This window comes from Nanorana parkeri, unplaced genomic scaffold (assembly GCF_000935625.1).
Source record: "Nanorana parkeri isolate BGI_ZX_2015 unplaced genomic scaffold, ASM93562v1 scaffold192, whole genome shotgun sequence".
Taxonomy (NCBI): Eukaryota; Metazoa; Chordata; class Amphibia; order Anura; family Dicroglossidae; genus Nanorana; species Nanorana parkeri.
This window is the reverse complement of record NW_017306460.1, coordinates 1,714,616-1,729,066: the sequence shown is the minus strand read 5'-3', so window position 1 is coordinate 1,729,066 and position 14,451 is coordinate 1,714,616. Positions and strand designations below refer to the sequence as shown.

The 14,451-nt window shown below is 44.4% G+C and overlaps 1 protein-coding gene across 1 annotated transcript in view; it reads left to right on the top strand.

The window, feature by feature from the left end:
- Positions 1-3,011: 3,011 nt before the first annotated feature.
- LOC108786110 (serotransferrin-A-like) overlaps positions 3,012-14,451 on the top strand; it is a 38,887-nt gene continuing 27,447 nt past the window's right edge. Inside the window, exons 1-4 of the mRNA XM_018555332.1 lie at positions 3,012-3,148; positions 11,158-11,318; positions 12,939-13,047; positions 13,221-13,412. Coding sequence (XP_018410834.1) covers positions 3,106-3,148; positions 11,158-11,318; positions 12,939-13,047; positions 13,221-13,412 — 505 coding nt within the window. The 5' untranslated portion in view covers positions 3,012-3,105. The remainder of the gene's footprint in view (positions 3,149-11,157; positions 11,319-12,938; positions 13,048-13,220; positions 13,413-14,451) is intronic.

Below are 14,451 nucleotides of genomic sequence, written 5' to 3'. Positions count from 1 at the left end.
GAGCCTTGCGCCCCGGGGGGTCGGGAAAGTAGGTCCCTTCTTTTGAAGGACCTTGCACCCTTGTGCACGTTTTTGTGTGCTGTGATTTCACGGTTCACTTTTTTTGTTCACAGGGGGCAGTTTGTTTTGATGCACGTCCACAGGCTTCGATAAAAAAAGCTGTAGTTTGTAACATCGTCCATACCTCCTCTCAAACTCGTCCAATTAAAGAGTGCCTTGTAGTCCATGAAAACAATATAAGGCACTGTCTAAATGGTGGCGGTGCTGAGCATGCAGAACGTTGGCCACTGGAGCCACAGCCAGAAGAGACCCACTATCACTGAATATAGCGCTGACCACTGCAGTGATTTGCATCATCCATAGCAGCTGTCCGGAGATCAGGAATGGATATTAACATTGTGCCAATCTGGAACAATGCAAATATCCATAAAAAGTAATTCCTGGAGTTCAACTTTAAGATAATGAAGCAAATATAACATGCCAGAAGACTCTACGTCCAAAGAACACTCCAAAACTAAACATGTACTTTACTGTAGACACCCACTCTAGGCTCATTGCGTCTGTCACACAGACAAACCAAGATATATATGGGCAAGGGAAATTCTTTTGCTCTAAAGAATAGCTCAGGGATACTCTCCTCGATAAGCTATGACCTACAGACAGGGCCGGACTGGCCATAGGGCATACCGGGCACTTGGCCGGTGGGCCGCGCTGGGCTGAACACAATTAGCCTGATTGTGTTCGTCCCTGCACGGCCCGGCCAACTATGCCCGATGGCTTGTCCCATGTTCCCTGATTACTGGAGCGCTCAGATTGGCCAGGCAGAGCAGACACAGAGTGGAGCTGCCCGACCAGCGGACATCAGACCGCCGTCCAGGACTGAGCCGGAAGGACTGTGCAGGAGACCATGCTGTGCTGGAGAGACGAACACCAGAGTCCCATAGAAAGTAAGCTAGGAAGGAGGAGGCACTACCAGACACTGAGGATTGACCGGAGCACCACTACCCCATGCTGGACACACAGGGGGAAACACCGGATTGATACAGGGTCAAAAATGTGGAGACACACAGGGGCAATACAGGGGCCAAAATGAGAGGACACAGGGGTCAGACCCGGGGCGGAGATACAGGGGCCAGAATGAGAGGACACAGGGGCCAGAATGAGGGGAGACACAGGGGCCAGAATGAGAGGACATAGGGATCAGACTGAGGGGACACAGGGGCCAGAATGAGAGGACACTTGGACCAGACTGAGGGGAGACACAGGGGCCAGACTAAGAGGACACAGGGGCCAGACTGAGAGGACACAGGGGCCAGACTGAGAGGACACAGGGGCCAGACTGAGAGGACACAGGGGCCAGACTGAGGGGAGACAGGGGGGCCAGACTGAGGGGAGACAGGGGGACAAGAATGAGAGGACACAGGTGTCAGGCTGAGGGGAGACACAGGAGCCAGAATGAGAGGACACAGGGGTCAGAATGAGAGGACACATGGACCAGGCTGAGGAGAGACACAGGGGCCAGAATGAGAGGACACAGGCGTCAGGCTGAGGGGAGACACAGGGGTCAGAATGAGAGGATGCAGGGGCCAGACTGAGAGGAAACACAGGGGCCAGAATAAGAGGACACAGAGGCCAGAATGAGAAGACACAGGGGCCAGACTGAGGGGAGACAATGGGGCCAGAATGAGAGGACACATGGACCAGACTGAGGAGAGACACAGGGTCTAAATTGAGAGGACACAGGGGTCTGACTGAGGAGATAGAAAGGGGCCAGACTGAGAGGACACATGGACCAGACTGAGAGGACACATGGACCAGACTGAGAGGACACATGGATCAGACTGAGAGGACACCGGGGCCAGACTGAGGGGGGACATGGGGGCCAGACTGAGGGGAGGCACACGGGTCAGACTGAGGGGACACATATGGGCCAGACAGAGGGGACACACAGGGGCCAGACTGAGGGGGCACACAGGGGTAACACAGGGGCCAAACTGAGGGGACACAGGGGCCAGACTATGAAATGGCGGTGGGTGGGTTGTGAGGAGGAAGTGTTGGTGCTGCTCGGGCTGCTTCTGCTCCAGCTGGGGCTGCAGGCACTGTGTGTGTGTGTGTGTGTGTGTGTGGGGGGGGTCTATGTCCCCGGTGCTGGTACATGGCACGGCTGAGGGTGCTAGGATGCTGGTGCACTGCTCCTTGTATGGATGATCATGAGTACAGCAGTGAGGCTGGCTGACACCACTCACTCCTTTTTCTGTATAAATGAACACTATAAGGCCTCATTCACACGAGAAACGGCCGGCACGTACAACTACGTACTGCGTGCACGGCCGTATCAGGCAGCGCCCGGGAAGGACAGGTAGTGCGTGCATTTAGTACGCAGCCCCTGTCCTTCTCTATGGAAATACGCGGCCGTATGTCGTTCACCTCAAGTGCAGGTCCGTAAGGGTGCGGGCGTCCCGGCTCGGACGCAGACAGGATCCATCCTGTCAGTGTACGAGTATGGACACCTGCACCCGCACAGACGTGCAGGGCAGTTGAGCGTAGGGCGTCGTACGGCCGCATAGTCCCATAGAGAAGTACAGGGGCTGCGTACTAATCACACACAGCACCCGTCCTTCCCAGGAGCTGCCCGATACGGGCGTTCACGCAGCATGGAGCTGTACGTGCCGGCCGTTTCTCCTGTGAATGAGGCCTTATGATGTACTGTGACATCTGAAAATCATTGTCCTCTGTAACGATACAGTAAAGCACATTATTAGGATGTAAGCAGAACAGAGCGAATCTCTATATGCCTGTCCTGTATCTGTGCCAAGGTGATAGCTGGGAATTTCCCTTCTCTTCCCCATTCGTAACACCCTCTTAAAAAAGGGTTAATTCAGCCATTCAAACTATGGAGAAATTGTGTGCCAAAACGTCAAATCTGTCTCCAGGAATTAGCGAGAGAGGAGGTGGCTGGTATTGAGAAACACTATTGGGTAAACATTACAGCGACACAGATTCTGTCCACTCAGCTCCCCTGTCCTTGTATAAAAAGTCAGAGATCTCTCTCCCTATTCCTCCACAAACTGAAGTCTGAGTTTGGGAGGGGGGTCTGCAGCAACAATGGCTTCTACGTTACAACTTATCCTTTGCCTGGGGATGCTGGGTAAGTGAAAGGTGTCTTTGACTTGCATGAGGATGTAACAGTCATTTTTTTTACAAAGAATTTTGCTGTCTTTAAAATAACAGTAAAACTATTATTATTATTATTGTTATTATTATACAGGATTTATATAACACCAACAGTTTGCACATCACTTTACAATATAAAGAAGACATTACAGTTACAATAAAATTTGAGCTAAGTACCCTACTCGGTACAAGTACAGATACTTTTCCAGCTCCAAGACTAGACTAGAAAAAAATTCAAAAGTTAGGAGGCAGCTGTCATTTTTAATGAGCATACGGAGCTCCGGGGAAAGGTACATCCCTGTTTTAATGTATGATTTTTAAAAATAAATATATATTAGGGATGCACCGATACCATTTTTTCAAGTACAAGTACTGATACTTGTCCAAGTACTCACAGATACAAGTACTGATACATTTTTGTTTGTTGTCATGTGACAGTTTTTCTAAAACAATACAGACTAATGATTTCAGGACAGTGGTGGAGTGCCAGAGCCAGGTCCCAGCTGCGACCCTGGTAGTTCTCCTGAAAATGCCAAGTATCGCCACTGGTATCTGAACTGGTATTTGAACATCCCTAATTGCTGATTTATTAAAGCTAGCCTTTCATAACAGAAATATGCATGTCATTGCTTTTCTCTCCTTCTGAAAATATTAGTTGTCTGGCTTTTATATTTATGTCTTGGTTGCAGTACTTTCTGAGTCACTGACCCAGAAAAAGTTTTAGGGTGAGGAATTCTGACTCTTCTCTGAGAGACGCAAAATGGTGATGCATAGGAGTATTGACCAAAGTTCCCTAATATAGTTTTTCCACATGTGTATAACTGATGCATAAACAGTAACTGAGGGATTCCATAAACATTTACTGATAGATGACAGTATCAGAGTTCCATAGTTAGGGGTGTGAAAGCAATTATGAGGTTCAATTATTTGATATTGTTATGCATACTATGTATTTTGGTGACTGCACATGTTATCAGGCAGTTCTCAGGGCAGTAGCTATCAGACCTTAGATAGAGTTTAGCTTTGACTGTCAGAGAGATGTGCTTAGACACAGTTATACCGGGTACTAGTGTACCTGCATTTCAGATTTAAGGACAGCTTAATGTGTATCCATAGGCAAACCTCTTTTGGAAGGAGTGGAGAGGGTTAGACCTCTTGAAAGGTTTTATTACAGTCTGAGTCCCCACTGGGGAGAGTCACCCTTCTGTTTTTTCTGGTGATCATTGTCACCGGGGAAAAAAAAGTGAAGGGAAATCAAACAGTTTAGAGTTGTCCCCAGAAGAAGAGGTAACTGTCTAAGGGTAGAACTGCCCTCACTTTGGGAGATTTCCACTAACTTCCTGTTGCATCTCTAAGGAAGTAAAGGGAAATATCCTCAGTGGTACATAGACAAAAAATACATTGGCAGTGACATAACACTTCCCTGTTCTATCAAAAACGTACAAAAAAAGGCTTTGGCTATATATACATTTTAAGATCTGCTTGTGCTTTGCTTTCATACGTTCATGAATGTCATTGGGAAGCATGGCAAACACACGGTAAACACATCTCTACTGTATATTAAATACATCTAAGCAGGCCATTCAGCGTAACCATTATAGAGTCTAAGGGGTCTATTCACAAAGCTGCCGAAGGATCTAGCCGTAGCTTCGGCCGATCCTTCGGTTAGCTTCGGCCCCAGGACCCCTTCAGTTCAGTAGAACCGAAGGGGTGCTGTACGGGCTAATAAATAAAAAATGTTTCCCATTGAAATGAATTGCTACATTGCTATTGGCTATTTCAATTTTCAATAGCCAATAGTAAAGTAGCTAGCTAGCTGCCACTGCTAGCTCAGCACAATAGTTTTCTATTTACTTTTCTTAAAACTTTTAAAACTATTTTTCTGTTCTGCTCGGTCCCTCTGAGGGACCGAGTAGAACAGCTGAGCCAAATGCAGCTCAGCGGCATTTGGCTATTCACTCACTGCTGTTCGGCATCTATAAGAATAGGCCAAACAGCAGTGAGCCTGCCGGAGGTTCGGTTCAGCCGATCCAGATGTTGGATCGGCTGAGTCGAACTCCTTCTGCACTTCGGGTCGGCCGAACATGCTGAGCACTTCACTTGGGGTCGTTTGTTCACTCGGCTGCCCTCGGCAGCTTAGTGAATAGACCCGTAAGACTGCATATTCAAATTCCTACATACACCCAACTGTGATTGGATTTAATTTAGAGTGAAATAGTGGTGTGGCTTGGTGGGTCTTTAAAAAAAATCTTTTTTGAAACTGAGGTTTGAGGGGCCACATGTCCATGAGTATATAAGATCAGCATTGCTAGCCATACATTACATGGCTCAGTTTTCTTTTGTTCAGTCCGTGGGCCTTCCCCATTCACGCTAAACAACATCAATTGAGGAGTCTCCATTGCCAGCTATTGTGTTCAGGAGTTGTGGCATCTGCAGCTACTTCAATACAGTGCCACTACTGAACAATTACTGCATCTGATAGGGTGCAGTCAATGTTCGGTTGATCATTTTCCACCTGGCTCAGTGGATTGTTGAATAAAACATTTTTAAGATGGGTGATGCTTGTAGGGCCACCCAGTTCCTATTATTTGAGCTGTGTATGGCCAGCAATAGCCTCAGCCTGAGATCAGCTTGTACTTTGTTTTTACTCCTCTAAACAGGTCAAAATAAATGCACAAAGTTACACACATAATAAATGCATGACAGATGTGTCTCCAGTGCAGGTATACACCCTAGATTCCAATAGACAGATCTGGTTATCTGAATAGGCTATTTTCAGCTGGATTGGGTGACAATCTCATGTATATGACTTATCCATAGACATCAGTGTCTGTCAGCTATCAGGGGTAAGACCTTGTCCAGCAGCTACTGAAAACCTTATTAAATAATTTTTTTGTTTCCTGACAAGTTGATGGACACATGCCTCCCCCTATCCTCTTCGTAGGAAGATCATGAATGTCACATTAACCTTTTCATAGGAAAATCATGAATGTCACATTATCCTCTTCACATGGCCGTAACTAGAAATCACAGGGCCCCATAGCAAAGTTTTGTATTGGGCCCTGTGATTTCTAGTTATGCCCTTGCAGAGCCCACCTGATATCCCAAACAGCCCACCTGAAAATGACGCTGCAGAGCCCGCCATAGACTATCTATGGTGGGCTCTGCAGGGTCTCAGGTGGGCTGCACACCTCTTACCTGTCAGCCCCGATCCATTGTATGCCTCCATGGTCGCTGGCAGGCCCCACCTCCTTCGTCAGCGGGCCCTGCCTCCTCTTCCATCGTCGGGCTGGCCTCCTCCACTTCTGACGCCGGGCCCAGCCTTCCTCCTCCACAGCTGCTGGCTGTCACTGACTCAGCAGCAGCTGTGAGGAGGAACGCGCCACTGCACAGATCACTGACAGCTTGTCGGTGATCTAACAGTGACAAGTTCCTCCTCATACCTGCCAGTAACAGCCAGCAGCCTGAGATGCCATAGCGACCCAGGCGGCCTGTATGGCCTCAGGGGGATGTCCTGGCCAGGGCCCCCTGTGCCCCGGGCCCCATAGCGGTCGCCTGGGTCGCTTTGGCGATTCTTACGCTACTGCCTCTTCATAGGAAAATCATGAGTGTCTGCTAATCCTCTTCATAGGAAAATCTTGAATGTCACCTTATCCTCTTCATAGGAAAATTTTGAATGTTCAGGTTTAGGGACCCACCAGCAGGCTCAGCTGCTGGAGTACAATCAGATTGTGGGTGTAGGCCCAGCTGCCCAATACCATCTATGAGCATCTTTGGTAAGCATTCAAGACGTTCACAGATTTGTCTGCACTTCCTTTGCATTTTATGTTTCCTAGGCAATCAAACTTAATCAATTGAATTACCTTTGCTGGTATTGTTCTATGAATGGTGTGACTAGCTGCCACTCAATGGGCTTTATTCAGTTAGTTGCAGCAGAGAGTAATAATAAAATCACAGCTCAGATCTCAGGGTAATGTAGTTAGACCAATGGTGGATGATTTCTCATTGGATGCTGTAAGTTATATTGGAAACCTCTGGACATATACTGTTCTGCTGGCCACAAATGGAAAGCTTTAGGCAGTCTCAACCACTATCAACCAGGTGTCAATTGCAAAAACAAAGAGATAGATGAATGCAACCTACCAACTCTTTCTATCAACATTATATTTTATATTTACTCTTCTTGGAGTTATTCTATATATGTAGGCGTCATGTGCAAGCTTATTTTTAAAAGTGAACATGATCTGGTAAAATGCATTTCTAAGGAAACAGAAACAGCAGTGATGAAATGCAGATATCTTGCATGCCTGTAACTACCTATGTTAGACTTCAGACTGATCCCTTTGGAGTCCCACAATTTTGGCTGTATATGGAGCCTTGACTTACATTCAAGGTGAGATAAAGCACTTCCCCGTAAGTTTCAGTATTTTGACTTGGACATGCACTTGGAACAGCTATGCAGATTCAACGTTCTGTGTTAACTCTGACCTTACGGATCTGCTTGTTTGTTCCAGGTCATTGTATAAAGTACTGAAGAAAAAGACAGGCATCTAGTATTTTCAGGAGGAGGTCAGCAAAGACAAACTCCATATTACTTTCAGTGCAGGTTCTTTTTAATCTTTATTAGCTGATGAGGCTGCTTTTGGCTTATGCATTTGCAAAGCATGTTGTGGAGCCAGTGGCATGCTGAATGAACTTTGTTGGGAAGTACAGGCAGTCCCCAGGTTACATACATCCGACATACATCCGACTCCTACTTACAAACGGAGGCTATTACTGTACGGCAGGGGTAGTTGTAATACTACCACGCTCGAGCTGATGAGGAGTGTTCGACTTTTTGGGTCTGGTTCGTAGTACTGTACGTACATTACAGGAAGTTGGTTCTTGTTAGACATACAGATGAGAGGTGCCCACCTCTTCTTCCGGGTCTCTGTGAGGTTTTTACTGCTGTCTGTATCCTCATTAGAAAGATTTTATCTCACTTCCTGTCCTTGAGACAACAGGAAGTGAAAGGAAATCTACGACTAGGAAGGGAAATTCACTCCTGTAAGAGTGATCATGGGAAAAAGGTGTCTCCACTGAAGCGTTATCACAAATCCTTGTTTCCACAACAACCCAAAATTTTCAAAATCCATTTGTCACAGGGACAGAAAGTGAGGTGAAATCTTCTGAACAGGGGCACACAAAGCAAAACAAACTTTACAGGGGGTTAACCCTTCCCTATGCTATCCAAAACGAAAAAAAAAAATTGGGCTGGAGTTACACTTAAAAAATTTACCTGTTCCAACTTACATACAAATTCAACTTAAGAACAAACCTACAGTCCCTATCTTGTTCGTAACCCAGGGACTGCCTGTATGAGTATAGTGCGTTGCATACTCTGAGTGGTTTAGGGACAGGAATTTTTTTTGTTTGCAAAGTGATATTGTTGTAGTTGTACATTAGGTCTATGTCCAGAGACAGAAAGCATAGAGCCTATCTCATGCTGTAAAAACTCTGAAGTAGTGAATTGCCTTTACTGTTTTGCTGTAAATGAGCTGACTAATTAACCGTTTATATTTGACGTGCAGTCCAATTGAAATCAGGGAACAAAAACATTTTATCACTTCTATAAAGTGTGAAAATTATTGAAAATATTTAGTAGTTTTACACATAATGTATTATAATATATCTTTATTATGGTCAGGACTAGTAGAATTGCCAACATTAATGATCTGTTTTAGGCAGGTAAATATGAAACATTTTATCTTAATATTTTTCATTTTTTGAGCCAAGTGGAACTTTAGGCTCCTTTTCACATACGCATGCCTACCTAACGCTTGCTGAAATAAGAACTTTGTACAAGCTCCGCAGCTCAAGCTGCAGTTTACAGACAGAGGTAGATGATTCATCGGCATTGATTCAGTGACTCATCCCTTATCATATGGTTTAGTCTGACATTTCAGGCAGACAAATGGAGCCACAAGGCATGCAGTGACTGGGGTGCTGTCTCTTTAGATAATCCATCAAGCCTTGGAAACACTTTGTCAAAAGCGCAACGCAAACTGTTGGCGTTATATAAATCCTGTATCATAATAATAATGTATTAAATGTTTATTTGTAATACAAAGATTGTATATACAGTATCTCACTGAAGTGAGTACACCCCTCACATTTTTGTAAATATTTTATTATATAATTTCATGTGACGACACAGAAGAAATGACACTTTGTTACAATGTAAGGTAGTGAGTGTACAGCTTGTATATCAGTTGTGAGGACTAGCTTCAAATGGTAGCACATTCAGTACACTTCCACTCGTAGACAACTTATTTTTAGGGCATCCTGCCCACTTTTAACGCACAACTGAAAAGAAAGGTCCATGCAGGTGTTCCCTCGCAGGGGTTTTCAAACATAAAGTACTGTTGTCTGTCACAACAACAACATTTCTCAGTCTCACTGACTTCAGGTAGGTCCTTTAACTTAAATGTCCACTTGCCACATTGCCACACAGGCTGCTGTTTTGCCACACAGGCAATCTGGCAGCCCGCCTCCGTCCCATCGACTATGGACCTAAGATTTTGGAGACCCCCCTTTGTTTGGGGGAACCGGCTGTCCGGGGCCCATGGACGGCCGTCGCGGGGGAGCCTGGCCCTACAGCCGTTCAATTTCACAATCCAATCCCAGCTCTGGAAATACAATGCTAATGATAGTGGACTATCTCGGCAAATGGAACTGGAAGGGTGACTGTAACATTATGGACATCCCCAAGTGGACCCATAGAGGGTCTCACCGGGTCTGCCATCCTTTAACTTGGGGGAGCTATGTGACGACATGGTGATGTGTTTATGAGTCAAATGTGTATTGGTGTTGGGTTATGTTTAAGTGGGTTATACTGAGTAAACTGTTTAGGAAAAGACCCTCGTTATCTCCCATTGTACTCTGAAGGAGCTCAGAACAATGACATTCTGGCCAGGCTTCTGCTATGGCTGTCTGGAGCTATTTAGCAGGGGGACCCCTGTGATGTTGTGAAGACAGAATTTATGGAGAGGGGAAGGGTGATGTGATGGGATTTTAGTTTTATCTGATCACTCTCTGTATAAAAATTTGTGGAGTTGCTCAATAAAGCAGAATTTTTTTCACCCTACACTTGAGTCTCGACCAGTGACTTGGGAAACTGGGAGCTAAACATCAGAGGGTTGCAATATCTCCTGAGCAAGGAAGAATACAGCGGTGAACATACTCATCCTGAGTACTGGGGTCCGTCACAATGACAACATCACGGAGCTGGTGGATGTTAGAGACCTTGCGCTCCTCCGCCTTCCGTTTGAGGATGTCCCACAGATGCTCAATAGGGTTTAGGTCTGGAGACATGCTTGGCCAGTCCATCACCTTTACCCTCAGCTTCTTTAGCAAGGCGGTGTATTTGGGGTCGTTATCATGTTGGAATACTGCCCTGCGGCCCAGTCTCCGAAGGGAGGGGATCATGCTCTGCTTCAGTATGTCACAGTACATGTTGGCATTCATGGTTCCCTCAATGAACTGTAGCTCCCCAGTTCCGGCAGCACTTGGTGAGATACTGTATGCATATGTTAAAACAAAACAGAAAACAAAAAAAAGAGTGACTCAAAATGCACACACAAAAAGGTTAGTCTACAGACTGCTAATGTTTTTTCTTTATAACTTTATGGAGTCAAATGGTAAACATGCTCCAGTTACAGAGACTAAGCCCCAGTGGGGTGGGGGAAGGGAGGCAAATGCATGAGGAAAGGTGGAGTGTCTGCATCACTATAATAAAAAAAAAGTTGTTGAGAAGAATACGTGGTGTGTGTTCTAACTTTTTTTGAGTATGTGAATTTTGGGAGAATATGAGGCCCAGAGTATTGCTGACACCCGGCTGGTGGTCACAAGTGGTGATAATGAAACAGAATCCTAGGATTGTGGCCAAACCCATTGTAGTTTCTCTTTAACTGAGCTTTTTCCACCCATTGTGTCTTCACACAGCCCTGTGCCTTGCAAACCCAGTAAACAACATCCGCTGGTGCGTGAAATCTGACGCTGAACTGAAAAAATGCAGAGATGTGAGCCAAACCTGTGGAAGTGATCAAACAACCGTCAGCTGTGTTCTTAGAGCCAACAATGATGAATGTTGTAAAGCAATTTCTGTAAGTTCATTATTAAGGGTTACTTATGCCACAAGTATTTCCATTTAGTTGCCCCTAGGGGGCATCATGAAGCCATTGACATTCAGCAAAATGCCTTCTGTTGTCTTAGTTACAGTAACACTAATTCTTAAAAATGCATTCAAGTATCCTAACTAGCAACAAAAATGTATCTTATTTGTGTATCACTCGGCTGTAGATCCTGAAATCATCTCTGAATTGGTACTGACACTGTCCTTTCTTCTGGAGGGTGGTTACTTTTGTTCCCCAAGTGGCCACAACTCCAAGCTCACTACAGTAATGGACTACAATCTCACATTTAGTTTACTAATTTGTATTGAGACTGTAGTCCATCATGGTAGTGAGCTTGGAGTTGTGGCTACTTTATAACACACAGGGAGCATGGAGAACAAAAGTAGCCACCCTCCAGAAGGAAGGACAGTGTCGGCACCAATTCAGAGATGATTTGAGGATCTACAGCTGAGTGATGCAAAAGCTAAATTTTTGTTAATAGTTAAGGTACTTGAATGCATTTTTAAGATTTAATTCCTAAATGTTGTTTGAATTTAAGGGGCCTATTTATAAAATAAAATAAAACATTACTTTTTTTGGTGGAATTTTAATATTGATGCGGTTCCACAATTATAAATTTATAAATGACTGTATAAATTTACTGTAAATTTACAGTATTTTGAATGTATGGCTTTGATGCTCATTTCATTACACACTTGAAGCAGAGATCTGCTTCACAAGCTTCTTCTCTGGCTATAGCAGCCAGAGAAATGACAGCTATGTCTGGCCAATTCAGGCCAGTCATAAAACAGTTATGAGGTTATGCCTGGTACCTCACCTTGTAATTAGTGCTCCATTAAGGACTACAAAGGTCACAGGCCCAGATTATTAGATATCTGTTTGACTTGGAATGCTGAGATGGCCTAAACGAAATGTAACCCATCAGTGTCAGGGCATCCTGTTGTAATTCCAACTAGACGTGGTGAGTTTCAGCAAAATAAGGCAAAGATGGCATGTTCATATTAATATTCAGATACTAAGACCTCATTACCATCACAGTCACCACCAGTGATATTTTCAATGTTTAACTCATTCTAACCATGGAATGAGCCATTGGGGTTTATTTGTTTGTCAGTGTTGCTGTAGTGCATAATGGAGCAAAACTCCCTGCCACTCATGACTACATGAATTACTAATGGAAAATATTACAGTAAGTGAGAAGAGGGAACATAGAATGATCATATTTATCCCCCATAATATAGTACAAATGCTCAAAACAGTCCCACTCTCCCAGATTGCTGTCTTACCATTTACCAATACCCAAATACCAGAAAGCTGCAATAAACAACAAGAGTATATATGTCTCCCTAATGTTACAAAACTGAGACATGATACTGTCCTCTACCTACCAAGGGTTAGCATTCTGTGGCAGTGGACTGCTTGTAGCCTCCCTTTTTTCATATCAAGTCCTTTTCCAACTTATATCACTTATATTGCAAAATTATTGACTACAATTTTGACAAATACCAATCAGGTCATAGTGTTTGACAACACAGGCCAATTGAGACAAATACAGTGTTTAGTTTGTCACTGAAAATGCTTGTTTTCCAGGATGACTTGGCAGATGCAATTGCTTTGGATAGTGGAGAAATTTACAAATGTTCCCTGCATCCTTACAACTTGAAACCAGTTATTGCTGAAAACTATGGCACAGAGAAAGGTAAATTGATCCTGTCACTTGCACTGCTACACATTTAAGTATATCAGTCCTCATACTGTCATTGATGCCTTCAACATATCAGTATGCACCCTAAATGCAAAGAAAGAATAACAATTCACAATTAAATTTTACACATGTATACATAAAATTTGTGAATCACTTTTTTATTACAGATCCAGACACATGTTACTTTTCAGTGGCTCTGGTGAAAGAGTCAAGTACTTTCATGTTTAAGGACCTTCGTGGCAAGAAGTTTTGTCACACTGGAGTCGGAAGAGCAGCGGGTTGGACCTCTCCAGTTGGAACTTTCCTGGTAAAACAATTATTCAAATGGGATGGGCCTGAGACCCAATCTCTTGAGAAAGGTAAACGCTGGTTCTTCCAATGCAAGTCTACAAATAAATTGTCTTCTCCATTTTTACAACGTTTCTTTATTTAAAACATTTTCCTGCAGTGATTACGCCAGGCACAGCAACAGATCACCACTAAATTTATATTCCCTACCCAAGCTACTGTCTTGGCCAAAGACTATGTTGGCTGTGCACAAATACAGCCCTGGAGCTCATCTTGTTAAAGTGTGATTTCTTGCATTACAAACCCCACTATGTATTGTTTCTTGTACAGCAAAGATCTCCACTTTTTGGCAATATGCAATGCTTTGTTTTAATGTTGCTGTATTTGGTATCTGGTCACACAAGTAACATTTTGCAACGACATCAACTAAACATTTAAGATAGCTTAAGCTAAGAAATAGGTTCAGTTTAATGGCCCACTTCCCAGCAGCACATACTTGCCTTTTCGCCATGTCAGGAGCAAAAAAACATACCCAGTGCTTCTTGGTATGGAGAAGCATATGACTCACTTCATGTGTCAGCCAATTACAAACACCAGGGCTGTCACGTGGAGAGAGTCTATAGACCAGTGGAAGGCTGCAGGCTTATGACTAAAGCATTTCGTAACTGGATTTTCCTTGCTCTCAACACCTGAATAAAGCAGCAGGGTAATGAAGGAAAGATAAGTCTGTGTTGCTGGGGTGGGAGCAATTGAAAGGAGCCCATCGCCTTGCACCAGCCTGAACAATTATTGAGACCACAACATTATACTGTATACCATATTGCGCTGTTGTAGTGCCAAAGCAAATCTTCAGGTTAAAGGAGTACTCAAAATTTGTCTTCCCCTGCTAGTGAAAAGCCACATGTTGTCCTGGCTGTGCCCATTATAGTTGTTAAAGGAGAACTATGGGGTCAGGGCTTTTCCCCATAGTTCTCCTTAGGGTAACGGGAGGACACAAACTACCGTCCTCCTGTTACCCTAAGCTCAGTATACCGCGAGCTACAGCTCGCGCTATACTGAGACGCCGCTGGCTGACCTGGGTGTTTACACCCCCTTCCTGCCCAGGCCATT